Genomic DNA, 23,536 nt, shown 5'->3' with positions numbered 1-23,536 from the left:
AATTTAGGTGGGAAGGGCAGACTACTTATGGACACTAGAAATGACTTATCGAGAATTGTAAACCTGTCTGAGAGCTCCTCAGTTTGAAATAACCAAATGCCAGGCTCAAACCACAAACTAGACACTTTGACAGCTATAAATACTTATGTTGAAATGATATACAATATTTTTTTCTTGTTTATTGTGTGTTGATTTTGAAATACTTTGTGATTCAGACTAACTGCAAAAAGACCTATTTAAGAGGTTAACAAAAAACTTCTATCTACCTTCATGTCTAAATGGGGTGACCATTTATGTCTAAATGGGGTGACCATCTTAAAAGGACGTGATTCTTCTTGCTGAGGCTATCTGCACTCATATTGTTCCTTCCAAGAAAAAAAAACCTCAGTCTGATCTCTACTTTATGAAACAATTGAAAATAAAATACTTCTGGTGAGTGAACATATTCACTTAAAATTGCTCATCTGGAACCTTAGTTTTGAGTGCTCGACATGTCTAATCTTAGAAAATAAAAATATTTTTGTGATCCTTCTTGCACGACTACTATTTACGATACACACTATGAAAGGTAAGAGCTTTAGGGGTGCTGGGTTCTGTGTCAACTCAGATTCGTCGTCGGTATGAGGGGTTATGCATTCACTCCCTACAACAGCCTTTCTCCTTACCCACGGGGTCGGCGAACATAACACCACCTGGGTCGAGTCTGATGATCCAGCTCAGAATGAGAATCTTCCCCATCTCCAACACCAAAACCACTCCCAACACCAACAACAGCTCCTAAACCATTTTCGAAATGACTTCCAACACCACTCACAAACCACTCTCAAAACAACCTTCTAAGGCACTTCAAATACCAACCCCAGCACCATTTCCAACACCATCTCCAGTACTCCCACCACCACCAACAACCCCTAAACCACTCTCAAAACGACCTTCTACGGCATCTCAAATACCAACCCCAGTACCATCTCCAATACTCCCACCACCACCAACAACCCCAAAACCACTCTCAAAAAACGACCTTCTAAGGCATCTCAAATACCAACCCCAGCACTATTTCCAACCCCATCTCCAGTACTCCCACCACCACCAACAACCCCTAAACCACTCTCAAAACGACCTACTAAGGCATCTCAAATACCAACCCCAGCACCATTTCCAACACCATCTCCAGTACTCCCACCACCGCCAACAACCCCTAAACCACTCTCAAAACGACCTACTAAGGCATCTCAAATACCAACCCCAGCACCATTTCCAACACCATCTCCAGTACTCCCACCACCAACAACAACCCCTAAACCACTCTCAAACGACCTTCTAAGGCATCTCAAATACCAACCCCAGAACCATTTGCATCACCATCTTTAGTACTCCCACCACCAACAACAACCCCTAAACCACTCTCAAACGACCTTCTAAGGCATCTCAAATACCAACCCCAGGCACCATTTCCAATACCACCTCTAGTACTCCCACCACCTCCAACAACTCTTAAACCACTCTCAAAACGACCTTCTAAGGCATCTCAAATACCAACCCCAACACCATCTCCAGTACTCCCACCACCAACAACAACCCCTAAACCACTCTCAAAACGACCTTCAACAACATCTCAAATACCAACCCCAGCACCATTTCCAACACCATCTCCAGTACTCCGACCACCAACAACAAACCCTAACCCACTCTCAAAACGACCTACTAAGGTATCTCAAATACAAACCACAGCACTATTTCCAACACCATCTCCAGAACTCCCACCACCAACTACAAACCCTAACCCACTCTCAAAACGACCTACTAAGGCATCTTAAATACCAACCCCAGCACCATTTCCAACACTATCTCCAGTACTCCGACCACCAACAACAAACCCTAACCCACTCTCAAAACAACCTATTAAGGTATCTCAAATACCAACCCCAGCACCATTTCCAACACCATCTCTAGAACTCCCACCACCAACTACAAAACCTAACCCACTCTCAAAACGACCTACTAAGGTATCTCAAATACCAACCCCAGCACCATTTCCAACACCATCCCCAGTACTCCCACCACCGCCAACAACCCTTAAACCACTCTCCAAACGACCTACTAAGGCCTCTTAAATACCAACTCCAGCACCATTTCCAACACCATCTCCAGTACTCCCACCACCGCCAAAAACCCCTAAACCACTCTCCAAACGACCTACTAAGGCATCTTAAATACCAACCCCAGCACCATTTCCAACACCATCTCCAGTACTCCCACCACCGCCAACAACCCCTAAACCACTCTCCAAATGACCTACTAAGGCATCTTAAATACCAACCCCAGCACCATTTCCAACACCATCCCCAGTACTCCCACCACCGCCAACAACCCCTAAACCACTCTCCAAACGACCTACTAAGGCATCTTAAATACCAACCCCAGCACCATTTCCAACACCATCTCCAGTACTCCGACCACCAACAACAAACCCTAAACTACTCTGAAAACGACCTACTAAGGTATCTCAAATACAAACCACAGCACCATTTCCAACACCATCTCCAGAACTCCCACCACCAATTACAAACCCTAACCCACTCTCAAAACGACCTACTAAGGTATCTCAAATACCAACCCCAGCACCATTTCCAACACCATCCCCAGTACTCCCACCACCGCCAACAACCCCTAAACCACTCTCCGAACGACCTACTAAGGCCTCTTAAATACCAACCCCAGCACCATTTCCAACACCATCTCTAGTACTCCCACCTCCTCCAACAACCTGTAAACCCCTCTCAAAACGACCTTCTAAGGCATCTCAAATACCAATCGCAGCACCATTTCCTACACCATCTCCACTACTCCCACCACCACCAACAACCCCTAAACCAATTCCAAAACGACCTACTAAGGCATCTACAATACCAACCCCAGAACCATTTGCAACACTATCTCTAGTACTCCCACCACCAACAACAACCCCTAAACCACTCTCAAACGACCTTCTAAGGCATCTCAAATACTAACCCCAGCACCATTTCCAACACCATCTCTAGTACTCCCACCTCCTCCAACAACCCCTAAACCACTCTCAAAACGACCTTCTAAGGCATCTCAAATACCAATCGCAGCACCATTTCCTACACCATCTCCAGTACTCCCACCACCACCAACAACCCCTAAACCAATTCCAAAACGACCTACTAAGGCATCTCCAATACCAACCCCAGCACCATTTCCAACACCATCCCCAGTACTCCCACCACCGCCAACAACCCTTAAACCACTCTCAAAACGACCTTCTAAGTCATCTCTAATACCAACCCCAGCACCATTTCCAACACCATCTCCAGTGCTCCCACCACCACCAACAACCCCTAAACCACTCTCAAAACAATCTTCTAAGGCATCTTAAATACCAACCGTAGCACCATTTCCAACACCATCTCTAGTACTCCCACCCCCACCAACAACCCCTAAACCACTCACACTACGACCTTCTAAGGCATCTCAAATACCAACCCCAGCACCATTCCAACACCATCTCCAGTACTCCCACCACCACCAACAACCCCTAGACCAATCCCAAAACGACCTACTAAGGCATCTCCAATACCAACCCCAGCACCATTTCCAACACCATCTACAGTACTCCCACCACCACCGACAACTCCTAGAACAATCCCAAAACGACCTACAAAGGCATCTCCAATACCAACCCCAGCACCATTTCCAACACCATCTACAGTACTCCCACCACCACCAACAACCCCTAAACCACTCTCAAAACAACCTTCTAAGGCATCTTAAATACCAACCGTAGCACCATTTCCAACACCATCTCTAGTGCTCCCACCCCCACCAACAACCCCTAAACCACTCTCAAAACGACCTTCTAAGACATCTTAAATACCAACCCCAGCACCATTTCCAGCACCATCTACAGTACTCCCACCACCACCAACAACCCCTAGACCAACCCCAAAACGACCTACTAAGGCATCTCCAATACCAACCTTAGCACCATTTCCAGCACCATCTCCAGTACTCCCACCACCACCAACAAACCCTAAACCACTCTCAAAACGACCTTCTACGACATCTTAAATACCAACCCCAGCACCATTTCCAACACCATCTCCAGTACTCCCACCACCAACCCGTCAACCACTCTCAAAACGACCTACTAAGGCATCTCAAATACTAACCCCAGCAACATTTCCAACACCATCCCCAGTACTCCCACCACCACCAACCACCCCTAAACCCCTCTGAAAACGACCTCCTACAGCATCTCGAATACCAACCCCAGCACCATTTCCAACACCATCTCCAGTACTCCCACTACCACCAACAACACCTAAACCACTCTCAAAACGACCTTCTACGGCGTCTCAAATACCAACCCCAGCACCATTTTCAACATCATCTCCAATACTCCTACCACCAACAACAAACCCTAACCCACTCTCAAAACGACCTTCTACGGCGTCTCAAATACCAACCCCAGCACCATTTCCAACACCATCTGCAGTGCTCCCACCACCAACAACAGCCCCTAAACCACTCTCAAACGACGTTCTAAGTCTAAGGCATCTTAAATACCAACCCCAGAACCATTTGCATCACCATCTCCAGTACTCCCACCACCACCAACAACCCCTAAACCACTCTCAAAACGACCTTCTACGGCATCTCAAATACCAACCCCAGCACCATTTTCAACATCATCTCCAATACTCCTACCACCAACAACAAACCCTAACCCACTCTCAAAACGACCTTCTACGGCGTCTCAAATACCAACCCCAGCACCATTTCCAACACCATCTCCAGTACTCCCACCACCAACAACAACCCCTACACCACTCTCAAAACGACCTACTAAGGCATCTCAAATACCAACCCCAGCACCATTTCCAACACCATCTCCAGTACTCCCACCATCACTCCCAACACCACCAACAACTCCTAAACCACTCTCAAAACGACCTCCTAAGGTATCTCAAATGCCAAACCCAGCACCATTTCCAACACCCATCTCCAGTACCCTCACCACCACTCCCAACACCATCAACAACCACTAAACCACAAGCCAAATGACCTCTAAATGATTCTACAACACCAACAGGACTATCCTTTAAACGAGACTCCCTTCCACCAACACTTGAACGTTTGTTCATATAGTTACGATAACTGACACCTTCACTATCACTTCCACCCTCCCATACACTGACATCACCGAAATTTCCCCTCTCACTATTTGGTAAATCCTCAGATCCCAAATCCGATACACTTACATTTGCTGTTAAATTTTAATCCGAATCATCAGAATCATCTCTCAGCAACTGAAACTTTATTTTTTTTTTTTGTGAGACTTCAAAAAACACTTGCATATAGCAACTCTAACTTGATTTTATTTTGTTGTAAGATTTTTTGTGCCACTGCAAAACACACAAACTTGTATAATCTAAATTCTGCTAAGATTTCTAGGCAGAACTTACAGTTGCATCATCTTGCCTTCCCTAAGTAGAGTCCTTGGAATCATAATAGGCCATGGGCCAGAAAGTGAAACCCAGGGGATTTTCACGACTCCCCCTAGTTTTCTTTCTTAGGGTGTCCTTTATGCATATCCGGGTGTTTCCAAACACATAAATTCGGCAAAAATGCAAAATTATCACTTTTTGTACAAACCGCGCCCCAAATTTTCACATTTTCAGCCGCACTGACTTTGTGTCGCTTTATTGGCTCTAACTTCATTAATATCCAAACTAAGTGAACATATGTGGTACTAACATAATGCTAACACCAAGAGCTACACAATGGTATATAATTATGTCCATAATTAATGACTATTACGTATTCAAGGGCCATTATTGTACCCCGTACCCTTAATTTGTGTTTGAAAATGGGCACGTGTAACTAGTTGCTACTGATACTGATGAAATTTTTGAGGCATTTGTTTGCATTTCTGTATTTGACTTTGTACATAATCTTATTTAGAATATTGCATATCAGTTTCGTTTACCAATTTCCCAAAATATACGAATTAAGTCACAATAATCAATTGATTGTATAATGGGCAGATATTTTTATCGATACCTACTTTGTAGGTAATGCTTCTTAATAACTTCTTTAAATCGTGACATATCTGCATTATTTTGGTGCCAATCATATGCTTGGAGCATATACAACTAAGCTTGATGATGTAAAGTTAATCAGTTACTAAAATCCATTATCTAAATTGCTGATACGTATCCCTTAAAAATAGTCTAAATTTCAATTGACGGAACTTTGTTCTACTCTCATATCATCTCTATTTTCTGGTACCAAATGGCAACAAAACAATTTATCTTTATGATTTATTACACAAAAGAGTATTTTACTAACATTTAAAGGAGATGCTTTGAAGAGAATTATACTGCTTGGACATTATTCACTGTAGAGTGGCCACCACATACTTATATCATGAATACGCATGCACAAACATAGTAAATATGACTAAAACTATAAATGTAGGACACTACCTATTGCAGTGTGTCTGACTTTCATATCTGACAGGTGTCATTCACTGAGAGAACCAAGAAAATCATTGATTAGCAGTAGAATAAGATAAATGTAACCAAAATAAATGTCATTTATAACTTAAACTGACAACTAATACCAACAAGTAAATGGTGAAGAGCTTGGAAGTCTACATCAATGTTTGAAATTTGCGAAGTTGTGTTCATATAAATATCATTATATGTGGAGTATCATGTCCTACTTAGTCTCTCTTTGTCACTGGCAACAGTCAACTACAGAAAAGAATTAGCTTGACAATTTACACATTGCGTTCATGATTCTTCATTATAAATGATGTCGCCTCTATATCCAAATCGTTATCGCTGTCGGCTTCTCTGTCTGGCATGATATCAATGAGCTCTTGTGGCAGTATATCACTTTTGACCCAGTCAATCTGCAGCTGTCCTGAGTCATCAAGTTTCCAGCCTTTGCCTACTGGACTTGGTATATCTGGATTTGGCACACTGGGCTTATTCCAAACACATGCTTGGTAGTTGCATCTGAGGATATGCATGTGCAGTGATGACCTGCATGGTGGTAGCAAGCTCAGATCAATGCCATCACAACTGGAGAAAGTTTGGCATTTCTGGAGCTGTAATTTTTGTCTGAACATATCATAGCGCAGCTTGTTTATGTCTTTGTAGTTGGCCTTTCCATACATACAGCAGACAAACTGTTCAAGTTCACTGAATGTTTCTTTAGAAAGTTCAGCAGTGGTTGCTAGAGATTAATGCTGAATGGTATTGAGGATGGGCATCAAGTGTCTTCTTTGGTGTAAGTTTACCTCGGCGAACGAAGGCACCTGTTGTATCGCATCTGTGAATGCATGAAAAGAGCACATGAGTTTACAGTAATCTGTACCATGTTTGCTAATAAAAGCTCTCACATTAATTAGACTTCTCTTGTTTGAAACACCAGTATCAAATAACGCAGACGGGTCAATATCTTGAGAAAACTTCAACAGCAATAGGAAGACATCAGTATCTGGTGAACGGACTACAATCACCTTTTCTGCACCAAATGATTTGGCAGCATGGATGCAATGCTGAATGATCCGAGTATCTGCTTCCTGGTCTGAACAGTCAATCCATCCCCACTTGTAAGGAGAGTGCATTCTTCCTTATACACAAAATATATGTCTGTTGTGTGATTTAGGGGCGTATTTTTCTGTTCTCCATTCACACAACAAAAGTTTGATCAGTTGTTCTTTGTTTGAGTCATTACTCATGAAAAATTTCCAGTCACGAATTACTTTTTTACTTACACCTTTGATCAAAAATGTTTGTGATTCGGCACGATGCAATTGCTTGTAGCTCTTTATGGAATTCTTCTTGTATGTGTCTGTAACGAAGTCTACTCTTGGTACCTTTGGCAACTGCTCAAACATCTTGCTTGCAAGTTCCTCAAAGGTAGTAGGCAGGCCAATCAGAGCTTGCAAAATTGCGTTGCCATCTATGATGTACACTGTTTCTTCTACTTTTGGTGCATCAGGAGCTGCAACACCAGTCTCCAGTACACGTAACAATTTTGCTTTGTCTGTCTTCACAGGATTACCATCGGTAGTTGAAAGTGCCCAGGGTATTGGTGCTAATGGGTAGCTTAGTGTCTTCTCCAGGCTGCTGATGTGCTCCTCAGAAAGCATCACAAGCTGTCCAAAGAGGTTTCTTTCAGCTTTAATCTGAATTTGTTTGTTGGTCGCACTTGTAACCTTCTTGACTTGGTTCGTAGCATAACATACATCTTGAGCACATGAATCGACCATTCTCTTCGTCTTTGACGAAATATCTTTAAATGGTTTCCCACATAGAAGCTGCAACAAAAATTTAATCAGGATTGGTGGTAGTTTGTTCTCTATAGACATCAACTGCGCTGCTGTAGGTGGCCATGGCAGTACAGCTACATTCTTTTTGGCATCCATCAGTTGTCGTCTGAGCATCATAGCTGCTTCCTGGAGAAACCTTTCCTCAGAGGCGGCCACCTCAAATGCTGCCTCTACTGCTTGTCCAACTGGTAAGAGATCAGAATATATAAATTCACTTCGGTAGTTGGGTGCCCAGAATTTAACCTTGTGACTAAAATGTTTCTCCAACTTGTTCTTGAGTTTATAGGTTTTGTAGTTTGGATTGTAAGTTGATGGATGATGTTCTTGTAAATATAGCAAATATTTCTCTTTCAACATTGTCACACGTTCTACGTTGCACCCCTTAATTATATGTTCTTCAACATAACCACAGATGTAGGAGAATGCTTCGCTATGGGCAGCTAAATGTTCAACAGCACTCTGATCCGGCTCTTTATTAACATTTCGCTCCTGCTTACGAGTGTAATCTCTGCGACAAGAATTATGATAATGTGCCTCTCGTGCTCGCAAGTCACAGCCTTCAATCTTTCCAAGTAATGTGCAGTCATTTTTATGATTTGCAGCCTGTAGTATTGACTCAGCTGCAGTTTCAGTAACACACTTTGTTGGAAACTCTCTGATACCCTTGTCTCGTTTTCTGTTTTTTTTCCACAGAACAGGCACTGATCTGAAGGAAATAAAATTGATGAAGATGATACTCTCTTTCGATTTGAAGTTGAAGGCCCTTCGTCATCTTCAACTGGATGTTGTCATTTTCTACTTTTGATATGACCAACATTTGTAAACTTTTGATAGTACTTCCTGTGTATTCCATGGGTATTTATTTGCATTAAGCGTCTCTGGAACTTCTTCACAGATTTCATCCATCCTCACGTTAGCATCAGCACTAGCTTTGCGGAGCTGCACTGATTCCTTGATCTTTTCAAAGCTCACATCAGTCAGTTTTCGAACAATTTTGTCAGTTTTCTGTTCAGAAAAATGTATAATGCAAGTCCTTTTGGCCCACTCTGCAGAGGTTTTTTTCCTCTTGACTTTTCTTTTTCCATAAACCAACTGGACGTTCTGCCATGCTTTACTAATTATCACCAGTTGATATTGGATCCTTTGCCTGAAATGAAAATGCATCATAATTTATGCACATACTCAATTTCAGAAAGCTGGAGAATTTACTGTTATCTATTGACACCAAAATGATGCAGTTATGTAACAATTTACAGAAGTTACGGAGAAGAGTGGGTATCGCTGATATGTGGCCATTATACAATCAATTGATTATTGTGACTTAATTCATATATTTTGGGAAATTGGTAAATGAAGCTGATATGCAATATTCTAAATAAGATTATGTACAAAATCAAATACAGAAATGTAACCAAATGCCTCAACAATTTCATCAGTATCAGTAGCAACTAGTTACAGGTCCCCATTTCCAATAAAAAAAATAAAGGTAGGGGGTACAATAAAGGCCCTTGAATACGTAATAGTCATTAATTATGGACATAATTATATACCATTGTGTAGCTCTTGGTGTTAGAATTATGTTGGTGCCAAAAATGTTCACTTAGTTTGCATACTAAGGAAGTTAGAGCCAATAAAGCGACACAAAGTCAGTACGGCTGAAAATGAAAATTTGGCGTGGTTTGTACAAAAAGTGATAATTTTGCATTTTTGCCGAATTTATGTGTTTGGAAACACTCGGATATGCATAAAGGACACCCTAAGGAAGAAAACTAGGAGAGTCGTGAAAATTCCCTGGGGGGGGGGGGGGGGGGGCGGTTTACTTCTGGCCCATGGACTACAAAACATTCATCCAGACATCAGTACCATCACTAAAATGTCCCCAAAGTCTTTATGCGACATTTGGTATAAAGTTCATAACGAGCTAAGGCCAAAATATACGGAAATATATGCAAATATGTTCCCTACTCTTAGCCAAGTCAAGAGAAGATAGCCAACTATAGAATATGACTCATAAGCAGCCGATATACGGGTTGATTCATTATTCCAAACCAATAGCGATGAAGTCAACTAGCTCTATCACTAGCATAGATCTATTTTTTTGCTTCGATACAAAATTTTATTTTTAATGAATATTAGAAAAGAAATATTTATTTGGGAACATACATTATGTTCATCAGACGTCTAGCGGGCAAAGACTTTGAGGATGTACATAAAATAATGTCCATTAGTTGTCAAGGTTTATATACACAATGCCTAAATTCACTATGCAAATTTATAAAAAGTTAGAATGTAATGAGCAAAATAACACATGCAACATTCCTGAATAAAACAAAAAACTAATAAGACTTGATTTTGGTGAGACCTGAAAATTCTAAAATGGGGTTTACCTAGGACTAATTATCATATTTCTGCTTCAAGTAAACAATCAGCCCTCTTGTAACCAAGGTTCTATGTCATGAGGAAAATGAATTTATTTGTATTTGAAATAACACTGTACTTAATACCCTTCTCAAAATTACAAAGGGAATGACAAATTACAAAAGATGCTTCAATGGATAAAGAAAAGATCACAAAAGAGAAATGTATTGGTATGGCTAATCTATGCAGACAAGTGTTGGTAATGCCTCCTAAAGACATGCTAACCTATATTACTTTGGATTAAGTATACAGTAAATATTTCTGGGTATAAATGATATTCAGAGTAAAATGACCTTATGTACTGAACTAAATTTGTCTTTTTCAATTCTTAAGTTTATTTTTTTCATTATTGCCATTCTTCAAATATTCCACACACTAGTCTCTTTTAAGATGGAGAACACACAAAATATCTTATCCTTTCACCAGTCTTTGGGGAGTTGAGGTTCTAAAAGGGCCAAGTACACAAAAATTATATATGTAGCTTTAAAAATTTGGTAACTCTAGGTTTTGGCTTATATTATGACTTATATTAATAAAATTGTTGATCAAATAATCTCAAAATCACACAGCACTCAAACGATACTCCCAAATTAGTTATTGCAAGTCTAACCCCCCAGAATAAAGTTTAAGCTTTGAATTTTATAGCACTAAGGCAGATGCTGTGATTTGCAGGAAGGTCAGTGCCATAAGCAGCTTTACATTCTGGGGATAAATACTATAGGAAATGAAAATTAAATACAGACTTAGAAAAGATGAATCATGAAAAAAAATTGAGTTGAATCTCACAAATAAATCCTGCTAATTTATTTTAAAGGACCTAAAAAGCTCATCATTTAATATTATGATACATACATCACAGTTTTGGAGGATGCTGAATTAACTCAGTCATCTACTAGAAATTAGTAGTTTTAAATCCATAAAAACCCATTCTTTATGTAAAACAGTAGAATTTTGGAAAAGGAGCATACTCTCGAGCGTGAAAAAAACCACTAAAGATTATTCTTCAACTTTTCTACCAATTTGCAATTTAACACAGTGATATACAAAATACATATATACTTCTTGGATAGATAAAAGAGTACCAAACTAATAAAATTGGATCTTCAAAGTTTGTAACAAACTGAGAGAATAATATCCTATTCTACTAAATAGCAAAATGCAATATATTGTACATTTCCTACATGACAATCATAGATGCACCATTTTCATAGATTATTCAGTATAAATACTAAACCATTTACATTTGACTACATATATACCTAAAAGATAAAAGGCATGAAAATCTGATTAAATTGTTCTGAAGAAAAACGTAATTTCCAAAATCAAGTTTACAACGAGAGAGAGAGAGAGAGAGAGAGAGAGAGAGAGAGAGAGAGAGAGAGAGAGAGAGAGAGAGAGACAAAAGGAGTTATAACAATATTGGATGTCTCAAAGTTCATCTGCGGAGAGTCCACTTGCTATTTGGTAGAGCTGCGTCTTAAAGCATTGAGTGTTCTTATGGTCTTGTTTAATTTATTCTTGAACTTGTTTACCGTGTTGTTTACTACACCTGCTGGAAGTCTATTCCAAGTATTTGCTAATTTGTACGTAAAGAAATTGCCACATCGAGTGGTGTCATATCTTTTCAATTCTAGTTTGTATCCATTACCTCTGGACTGATTTGTGCTAAGCTTGAATAGATTGTTGTAATCTGCACTTGTCATTCCTTTAGGAATATTGAATGCCACTATCAACTGTCTTCTTAGTCACCGAGTTTGTAGATCAAATAAGTTCAAACGCTCCATCCTTCGTCTATATCCAAATTGCCATATATATATATATATATATATATATATATATATATATATATATATATATATATATATATATATATATATATAGATACATATAGATACATATAGATATATATATATATATATATATATATATATATACATATATATACATATATATATATATATATATATATATATATATATATATATATATATATATATATACAGTATATATATATATACAGAGAGAGAGAGAGAGAGAGAGAGAGAGAGAGAGAGAGAGAGAGAGAGAGAGAGAGAGAGAGAGAGAGAGAGAGAGAGAGAGAGAGAGAGTGTACTATGACACTAATAATCTCAGTACATCCACATATTGGTAAAATCAACCAATTATAATTCTAACAAGATTTTTTTTTTCAGTAACTTTAGTCTCATATCACTAGATTGAAGACTAAATGTTGAAACATTATTACATATACTGTATTGGTAATACTCATAATCATAAATCTTTTTTATTTTCAGTGACTTTAAGCAGTATTAATATCAAATCATCATGATATACTATTTAAACCAGAAAATTAATTCTGCAACGGAAAATGTAATTGCAAAATTGAAAATTCATCAGTTATATGGATTGTTACCATTAAACATTATTTACAAACTGGCATTAAAAAATATGTAACCCATATCTAAATAATCATCCTCTTATACAGGCAATGTTATGCTTTTCGGCTTAAAATTTTCATTTTTTTTTCTTCAGGACATGTAGATTTGATTAAAATAATTCCTTCATATATTGCCAGCATTGATGGTCTTCCAATGCCATAGGTACTGCAGTCTTTTGTCAAATAGAAAAATGATAGTAGCTCGGTTTATGTAGCATCTGCATCAACAAGTGGACAGCATCTACTTGCGTCACTTCTTGTGTTATGTGCCTTGTCATCATCATCAATATAGAACTGTTTAAAAATCTACCGAATCATTCTATCCTTTTGACCATTTCTTTTATTCACTCAACTTATTCGTCCTAAATGAATTGACAATAGCAAATTAAGAGGCACATATGATTAACAGGTTTCACATTATGGGAATTATGGAAATTGGGCAGTAATCAGCTGATCTAAAGCTACCACAAACACATTTATCTAGTGGAGTAACATTACCAAAAAGAACCCCGTTTTCTCAAGTTGCAGAAAATAACAGACAACTTAAGAGCTAAGAAAGTCTTTATAAAAAAAAAAACAAGGAAAAATACCATTTGAGCCTACTACACCTTAAGCATCAAGGTCCATCAAGAATGTTTTAATTTCATAGGACTGGAAAGCTAAACTAAATAGTTTAGGCTCAGGAGAACAGTAATAAGGAAGATTGAGTTTCTCATTACTCTACTTACTGCTCCCTTTTTCTTTGGACAGCGAATAACAGAGCCATCTAGTTTAGGTACAGGAGGAACTGTTATGTCGACACCCAAGAATACAGATTTAAGGGTAGCCCACCAATTAAGTTCCTGGGTTGTACCAGAAAAGGGTTCTTTCATGGTTAAATTGCATTCCTTTTCTATTGAAATATAAACCCTCCGAGCAACAGCTCTTAGCTGAGTATACTTATTGCAAGTCAAATCTGATTTATTACCCTCCCAAAGATGAAAGGCCTCCTGCTTCTCAAAACAAGCATGTCTACAATCGTCACTGAACCAAGGTTTGTCTTTCTCCTCAGCACACAAATAAGGATATACCTATTAATTATGTTGACCAGATTCTCATGGACGAGTAATGTGATATTGGAAATTGCCACTAGCAGCGCTACATTAACACTTACACTTACTGAGGCAGACATGTTATAGTCCTGCATATCAAATGGAAGATCTATAACTAACAACAATAATGAGATTTAAATACTTGGATATGGACAGTAACAATGAAAGGATCAGTTTGCTTCACAGATGACAAAATTTAATGTCATCTTTGATGTATACACTTTAATGAAAATGATATACCACCAAAATGGGTTAATCTCTAGTTAGTTATCTTGCCTTACAGTAGTTAATTCAGAAAGTAAAATTTATACCTGAAACTCATAAATTCCTGGTTGGCAGTTTCTTAATCATTTCAGAATATGTTAACGATCTTTTACTATGACAGGATTCAAGACAGCTGTCGTTTTTTTTTTTTATGGCAGAAGACCTACTGTTCCCAGACTTGTCAAAACAGGAATGGAGAATGGGAGAGATGGCATAACCACTGGATCATCAGATCAAGGAAATAAAGGATGGTGGGGCACATTTACAGGACTACTGTATTAAACAATGGCATCCTGATCTCTAAGGAATAAATCTCACCCATTGGTTTTAAAGACTTCATTCAACACCCTCATTGCCTGGTGGTATGTGTGATAACAGACCACTCAATGATAGGCATTTACCTAGAGAATTAACATGGTAAAAGTTTTGGAACTCTAGTCACCCAGCAATAAAAATCGTTATTTGAGAACCCCATGATGCGGAGACCATACCAAAGTTAGCTTCATATATGTGAACTCCCTCAGCATAAGGAAGCATATAAGAATAGTCATTGCTCCCAGAGACATGCAGGGTTCTTTAGAGTATGTTATTAGATGATCTTTTTTTTGCCAAGTGTCTAAGCCACAAGCAGCTAGTTTACTTCTCCATTCAATTGGATACAGCAGCCTGAAAGAATAACACCCTGATGCACTCTTGGGATAATCTAAAGTGTACAGTTCTGCTCCTTTTGTGAAAAAATTGGAAAGGTAAGCATCATCCATCCATTTATTTTAAAAAAAGGACTTCTGGTCAAATTCTGGATTTCCAAGGTCATGATGATAACCCTTAATGCTCCTCTGTGGGTGCAGTGAGAATAGTTCTCCATTATTCTGTCTAGTTCTCCATTATTCTGTCCCTATTTACATATAACCCAAGTAGTAGCCTTAAAAGGAAGAAATTCCTCTATCTGTATTACTACCTGCAAACTTGCTGGTATTTGGAGATGTTGCAGCTTTATATGCAGAGCTTATCCAGCAAATCCTTAAAGACAGAAGATTCTCACTAGAAGCAGTCAAACCTATCATTAACCTTGCAGAGCTTTAATCCTCAAACACTGCCATAGAAGATACAGTTAGTTGTAAAGTTAGTACACTGAAAGGGTGTTAATGCAATTTCTGTATCTATTCCACTCGTAATAAACCTTTTCCTAAGGCATCAGAAACTGTTAATCTTAACCATCAAGGACTACACATCTATGCCTTTCTCAGGTCATTGAGCATCATGGATTTGACATTTTCTTAAGTGGGACTCACAGAATTATGCCAGCACTCTGAGGAAGAGATCAATCTGTCAGACTCTAAACTAGGGCCTTTTCCTAATTTTGAAGAGCATTGCCCAGCCTCATTAGAAACCTATACAGTAAGCTTAATAGGTTAATATCAAACTGAATGTGGTTTCATTATCTATTCCACAAGCAGATCTTTTCCTGAGGGATCAGAAGCTGTTGGTCTTAGCCAGCAAACTTCCATTTTACCAGGTCTTTGAGCTACATAAGTTTCACTTGGTTTCTTCAAAAAACTATGCCAGACTTCTGAGGAAGAAAAAGTCACCAAACTTGAATCTCTTACTTGATTTGGAGAACCTTGCCTAACCTCCTTAGAAGCCTTTATAGATTTACTGTATTTGTAACTGTTCCAATAGTAGATATTTTCCAGAGGCAAATGGTACAGGTCTAGCACAATCTTGGGTCTTTGAGCTTCATGGATTAGACTGGTTTCTTCAGTGGAGTTCATAAGATTATTCCAGTATTCCGAAGAAAATTAAAGTTGTCAAAGACTAAACTGAGATCTTACTAGTGTTGAAGAGCCTTGGCTAGTGTCCTTAAAAGCCTTTGCATGAGGTTTTCTGGTCAATCTCCAGAACATAGATGGGTTTTCAACTGGTTTCTGTGTCTTTGAACCAAAAGCTTAATAGTATTTCTGATAACTAACTTAATTCTTTATTCAGCAGACTTTTTGCCAAAGATGAATACTTCAAATAGACAGGACTGTTCAACAGAAACCCTCACAATTACCTCTGTTGCTAGGCTCTATGGTAATAGAATAAATGGGAAAATTGTAATGAATTAATGATTAAAGATCTTGTCCTTAAAACCTGAGCCCTTACCCACTACCATCACCATCACCCTTATTGTAGCAGCAATCTCACTTTGAAAAAGCAGAATGCTAAAACCCTAGGAGCTCTAATAAAACGATTGTCCATGAGAGAAATAATACATAAAAAATAGACTATAAAATACAACTAACAATGATAAAGAACATATAACAGAAATAACTAGGAAAAGGAAATTAATGATAAAGTGATGCTCATATGAATCTCTTCAACTAATACATTAAATGGAGTTCCATTGATTCAACTGTATAACTAAGGAGATCAATCTATAAGTCACAACAAGAGTATAAAATCTAGAAAACTGTTTTATGCTGTTCCCTTTAGGTGTAAATTAACCTTTATTTCAATGATAGGGTTAAGACCTGTTATCATTAATTTCTCAAATAGGACATCTTTAGAGATGTAAACTTATGGGATTACTTATCACTATATCTTACATAAGTTTTTGGTATCTTTCATTTAATGAAAGACTACACATTTTAAAGACTTGAAGGTTTAAAGGCCGCTCATGAATGGCAGAGGCAAGGGATAGCGATATTGCCCTAGCAAGCAGGACAATGTCCTAGAGAATGACCATGTCATATGATCAATGTCCACACCCTCACCCAAGCTAGGACCTGGGAGGGCCAGGCAATGGCTGCTGATGACTCACCAGGTAGACCTATGGGCTCTGACAAATCCCCAACCATTAGCTCACAAGGATGGTGGGGTTGCAGACACTAAAGGAACTAACGAGTTTGAGTAAGACTTGAACCCCAGTCTGGCGATCACCAGGTAGAAACTTTACCAATAGGCCACAACATTATTCTCCTACTATTCCCATGTCCTCTCAGTTTTATGTTCTTTGTTAATCCTCTTTTCCATGAACTCTCTCTGTATCTTGGTGGTTCAACTCGGCAACTTAAAGCTTCCCTCCGACGCAGCAATATGGGATACAAGCGAATCATGGGTTGAGGTAAAAAAAAAAAAATCTAATAATTTGGGTAAAACCAAATTCATTATTTTCATAGAGTTCCTCCTATCCCTTGTTGTCTTATAAACTTTGGATGAAAGCAAAGAAGGTGAATGCAGTGCACTTGCAGATTCAGGTTGGGCATGTGTAAAACTGCTACTACCCTTCTCCAATATGTCAGACATAAGACTGTAGTGTACAAGACATTTAAACGGCAAGCATTTTGCCTCCTATTTATGAGGGATAGGTTTGTAAGAAATACAATTTAGTTTAAGGAAAAATACATTTTAGGAATTAAAAGAATGTTCCATATTTCTAGTCCATAATCTTAACCCTCTTTCGAAATTATATTGTTATTACTATTGAGAAAGAGTTGCAACACTAAAGCTGAAAAATTAAATCAAGTCCTATCAAGTTAATGTTCTGTATTAGTTAAGGGGTTAATCTTCTGAAAAAAAATAAATATACTAAGGAGTTCAAAATTACAAATGTATGCAGTACAGTATATACAAATATGTTTTCCGATTTATCACACAAATAACATATACTGCGGTAACTTGCAAGCCCCAACACTCTAATCACCTATAAAAATCAACGTAACTAAATACGGCATTCCGAGTTTTATTTGCCAGTGCCATTCAAATATAACCCATCTCATAACAATAACATCTAAACACCTTAAATTCAGTAACCAATGAAATTCTATGCATCAGGTAAAATGAGAAAAAAACATGATAATAATAATAATAATAATAATAATAATAAACTGTTACGACATTGACATCAGGAAATGGTCTAATGTTCACGACATCCCAAACATTTACCCATCAGAAGACAGAGGCACAGGTCTGCTTAAAAAAACTCTCAACATGTGGAATAAAGAATCAATTTTGTGCATGAAAAATTCCTTATAAAGGAGTACCAAAGATTCTTCCCACTGAGAAGAACATATTCATCCAAAGATGTTAAATAAGTAATCACCAATTTTTCAAAGCGTTGATAACACCGAGGTTCATCCTGCTAGGAGGAACATATTCAACCAAAGCTGTTAAACTGAGGACATCAAAGTTTTTCTTAACCTTAAAATAACACAATTTTCACAGTGTAACATGATGCTCATTAGACAAAGAAAAGGACCAATGGTTTAAAGGAAAATTAAATTCAAGCAGTTTAATCAAGACCACCCATACAAATAGTCCTGGTATTAAATGATAAAAACGGTTTGCAGGGCTGGTTACTTTACTTGCATAAAAAAACAAAATATGCAAGGTCAACATTTTTCTTGAATATTAAAAGTTTAAACTTTTTTATGAATTATGGAAATTTCATTAAAACTTCAAAATATTGCAGAGTACAGAAGCAAATAACTAGCCCTGCTATCATAAAAAATGCATCAGTTATAAATAAGAGGAAATTTTAGGGGTAAGCATATTGCTGGATTTGTGAGGATAAACTTTTAAGACAACATCTCCTGCCAAATCTAAATCATTATGATAGTAAAGGTGTTAACATAAAATTCAATCTTTCTATTTGGTTAAGCAGTGATGTAAGAATTATCTTCAATTCGAGTTTTTGCTTCAAACCTGAAAATGTTTGTTGCTAAAATAGTTTATTGATATATGAAGAAAGGTAAAATAGGTACGTTTCGTATTATGTTCGTCACTTTAAATTCCCTTGTCATAATAAACTGAAACTCTATGATTGTCTAGAGTGCATGACACATTTAGCCCACTCAAAAATTTTGTAGAGAGATACAACTTCATAATATATTTACTAAAAAACTACATTAAAAATCCATTTGTAAAATCTAGTATCTGGCAAAACTCAGCGATGCACCGGAGACCAGCAGTGTGCTATAATCATTCAAAATAATTGGAAGAGCAGTATTAAAAAATTCAAAATAATTTTGAGTTCTACTTCATATTTGCTGTTCCAGTAAAAGTTACACCTAATAACTGGAACTCTGCTTGGCTCCAATATTGAAAAATACACTCAGGAGAAACTTTGATAAAAAAAAAAATTGTATTTTGGATGTTGTTAACTAAAAAAACTCAAGAGGTTCATTGTAAATGATGAACACGAAAAAATAATAGTCTAATCCACAAAGACAAGTCAACATACAACTTCCTTAATAAAAAGTAGTTTTGCATTCAATAAGAACCAAAACATATTGAAAGCCCTAATGCCATGCTGGCTACAGGAGGTGAATAAAGAGGAATAAAGGAGGAGGAGAAAGAATGAGATGAATAGCCAAGGATTACAAACCTATAATTTCCATCGAGTACATTGATTGGCTCATCGTCATCATCGCAAGCCCTCGAGAGCCTCATGGGAGTAAAATGGAAGAAAACAGGAATAAACGATAAACAGAGAGAGAGAGAGAGAGAGAGAGAGAGAGAGAGAGAGAGAGAGAGAGAGAGAGAGAGAGAGAGAGAGAGAGAGACATACATCTAGTAGATAATTAACAAAGTACAGTAACTAAACATATTAATTCTATGAACACTATCAACATCATCTGCACTTAGAACTATCTACTGTACTGATTTATATACATTACTTTAGCCATCTAAATAAGCTACTTTTTGCCAACTCTGCTACCTAATACTGTATCTATCAAAATAAACCTACTGAAGTGCATGTACTGCATGTACAGTATTCACAAGTGTGTGGTTGTAAAACAATATGTAATCAATGTACATGTGAACTTTAAATATGAATATAAATATTTATATATATAATATATATATGTATATACATATTTAAATATATACCTGTATATATACATATAAATAATTATATATGTACATATATATAGATATATATACACACACATATATATATATATATATATATATATAAACATATATATATATTGTATATAAATATACATATATAGTTCATATATATATATATATATATATATATATATATATATATATATAGTTCATATATATATATATATATATATATATATATTTATATATATATAGTTCATATATATATATATATATTTATATATATATAGTTCATATATATATATATAATTATATATATATATATATATATATATATATATATATATATATATATATATATATATATATATTTATATATATATATAGTTCATATGTATATGTATATATATATATATATATATATATATATATATATATTATATACATGTATACATACATAAATATAAATATATTTATATATATAAATATATATATATATATATATATATATATATACTGTATATATATATATATATATATATATATATATATAAATATATACATATTGCATATAACTACACATAGCTTAGATTTGCATATTAAACAGCAAGTATTCATTAAGTAAAATATTTGGAATGGTAATTTACAGGCAAGTTTAATTGCTGGGTCCAGGTCATCTGGAAAGAGGTACTGAATGCCGAGTTCAAAATTGCAACTAGATTTTTTTTTTTTTCATAAAATTTTCTTTGAAATGCACACAACAAATAGGGGTCAATTGCTTATTACATGCAGTAGTCATATAGGACAATAGTTCAGTTATGCTTCATTCGACAACCAGCAAAATATTCTATATACTGTACCTGACAGGTCCAATAAAGTCTTTCAAATTGGTTTTTGCATCCCAAAGCCATCATTCAAATTCAAATAGCAAAGAAAAATAATGCCAAATGCTGTATCGTCCCGTATAATATGATGTAATTTAAGGGAATAATTGTAACTAGTGAAATATATATTATAACAGGACGCAAATCCAAATATCATATCAGTACCAAATGACCCAGCAAATAATCTTTTACCCCTTTCTAAAATGTACAATGTGTGCATCTGATATTTATGAATATATCCTTTTTTAACATCAAAAATAATTATCACCTGCCTAGCTGAAGAATGATAAGTACTCTTAAGACACTGTATTATCAACAAAATATTTATGACAAATTAACCTTCACTCAGATTAGGCATTACTGTCTTGTTAAAAAAGATTGCTTGCTGTATCTTCAAACTTGCTCTATCATTAAACATGCAAAAATGGGACTGTTATATATCAATAAAAAAAAACAGTAATAACTCATGTCAGAGAGTACAGTATATCAAAGAATTACAACAGTGTAACAATTACTATGTAGTACTGTACTGGTTTATGCAATACAATGTAATGCTACCAACATCACCCTAAATGAAACCTTAACTATAATATAAATCTATGTCTAAACATTCCAGTATACAGGAATCTTGTTATTTAGTATGATTCGCTAACAATCTTTATTAATCGCAAACTACGATCACATGGGTGACGGTCTTCAAAATGGTCAAAAGTAAAAACAAATTCTTGAAACGGTAGCCATTAAACCCAGATAAAATGAATTCTGAAAATGTACAAGTTAACAATAAATGCAAAAGTTTCAATGACAAACTACGCTTCTTATATCTATACTATAATAGATAATGCACACTAAACAACAACAGCACAAAATTACGAGTAAAGTAAAATAACACGAAAACTAGGCCTATGCCTTTTTCTTACATCTGATTGATTGAAATTTTTTTGTGTCTTAACCAATGAGGGATTTAATTTTCAAGGGCAAAATAATCTGACAAAACTGTGCAAAACACTCTGATGTAACATTTATGTATAGTGTCTTAGGAATATATATGCCCCTACACCTCCCATACATGTGAATTAACATCACTTTGCGAAATGCAGTCTCAGGGACAAACTGATAATTATCTTTTATATACTTCAAAAAGTTAATATCACAGTGTAGTACCTGCATTTCTATAATTTATTTCAACCGCAGTTGAAAAAGATCCTAACCTGAGGGTGAATCATAATACCTTGATTCTATTTATAAAAATAAATTCTACAAAATGTGCCATTTTTCACCTCTTATCCATTTAAAATTCCTATCACAAAAAGAGACACTCATAAGAAAATTGTGATTTAAGAACTAATAAAGTTAAGGACCAATAAAAAAAAAAAAAAGTGATGAACTGACCCTAAAATTAGCTATTAAGTTAAATTGCGTATTGAAATCATACTAATTAAGACAAATATTTGTATAAGAAATATACAGTTGTTTTATATACCAATGAGTAAATTTCAGATTAAAAATGTCAAGAAAGAAGGTTAAAGTTTCACTTCCCTCATCTGTAAGAAAATATATAGATTGTGGTTTTTCATTATTGAGATCATTTCAATGTAAATCCTAGGAATGTTGAGAGAAAAGACAGAGAGAGAAGTATTAGTAGGGTTAGTACCTGAACAGGAGGCCACAGGAGCAGGGTTGACAGTGAGGGTTGTGCCGGTGTTAGTAGGTCTCGGGTGGCGCCGGTGGAGGGAGGTAGCGCTGCCGGAACCAGAGGACGCCCCTGACCCTCCCACATCACGACCCAGGTCACGCTCCACAGACCCATGGGTACTGCGACGCCCACCCAGGTCACCTGCCTGTTTCAGCACCTGGTAAATCAGGTCCACCTCCTCACTCTTGTCTATAACAACAACAATAAGAAGCAAAGTTAGTGAGCACTTTGTCTTATAGGTACACTAGCCATGCAATGCAATCCAAATTAGTTATTTGTTCTCAACACAAAAAAAAAGAAGAAAAAAAACTGCACATTGAAAGTCTAGAAGCCATTAAATAACTATACTGTAAATTGTGTTTACGACAGGCAACCACATCTTTCAGAACAGTACAATTAAAATAAATGCCAACAGTGCAGATTTAGTCTACATACAATGACAAAACATATAATTGATTAATTCCACACATTATGATTATCAAAAGAAAAGAAAGCTGAAGATCCCTTTACAGCATACAGTATTTACAATCTTTCACG

At 36.6% G+C, this 23,536-nt stretch overlaps 1 protein-coding gene across 8 annotated transcripts in view; it reads right to left on the bottom strand.

The window, feature by feature from the left end:
• The window catches only part of Stacl (Stac-like), a 963,585-nt gene that overhangs the window by 300,604 nt on the left and 639,445 nt on the right, over positions 1-23,536 (bottom strand). For 4 of the 8 annotated variants that reach the window (XM_068358813.1, XM_068358785.1, XM_068358777.1 and 1 more), the window contains 2 exons: positions 22,958-23,188; positions 19,950-20,009 (listed from right to left, as the gene is read on the bottom strand). The exons of 1 other annotated variant lie outside the window; for it this stretch is intronic. In XM_068358813.1, coding sequence (XP_068214914.1) covers positions 19,950-20,009; positions 22,958-23,188 — 291 coding nt within the window. The remainder of the gene's footprint in view (positions 1-19,949; positions 20,010-22,957; positions 23,189-23,536) is intronic. 3 more of the 8 variants (XM_068358749.1, XM_068358768.1, XM_068358795.1) reach the window with 1 other exon arrangement.

Source organism: Palaemon carinicauda, chromosome 2, assembly GCF_036898095.1.
Source record: "Palaemon carinicauda isolate YSFRI2023 chromosome 2, ASM3689809v2, whole genome shotgun sequence".
NCBI classification, from domain to species: domain Eukaryota; kingdom Metazoa; phylum Arthropoda; class Malacostraca; order Decapoda; family Palaemonidae; genus Palaemon; species Palaemon carinicauda.
This window is presented reverse-complemented; position numbering and strand designations above follow the sequence as displayed.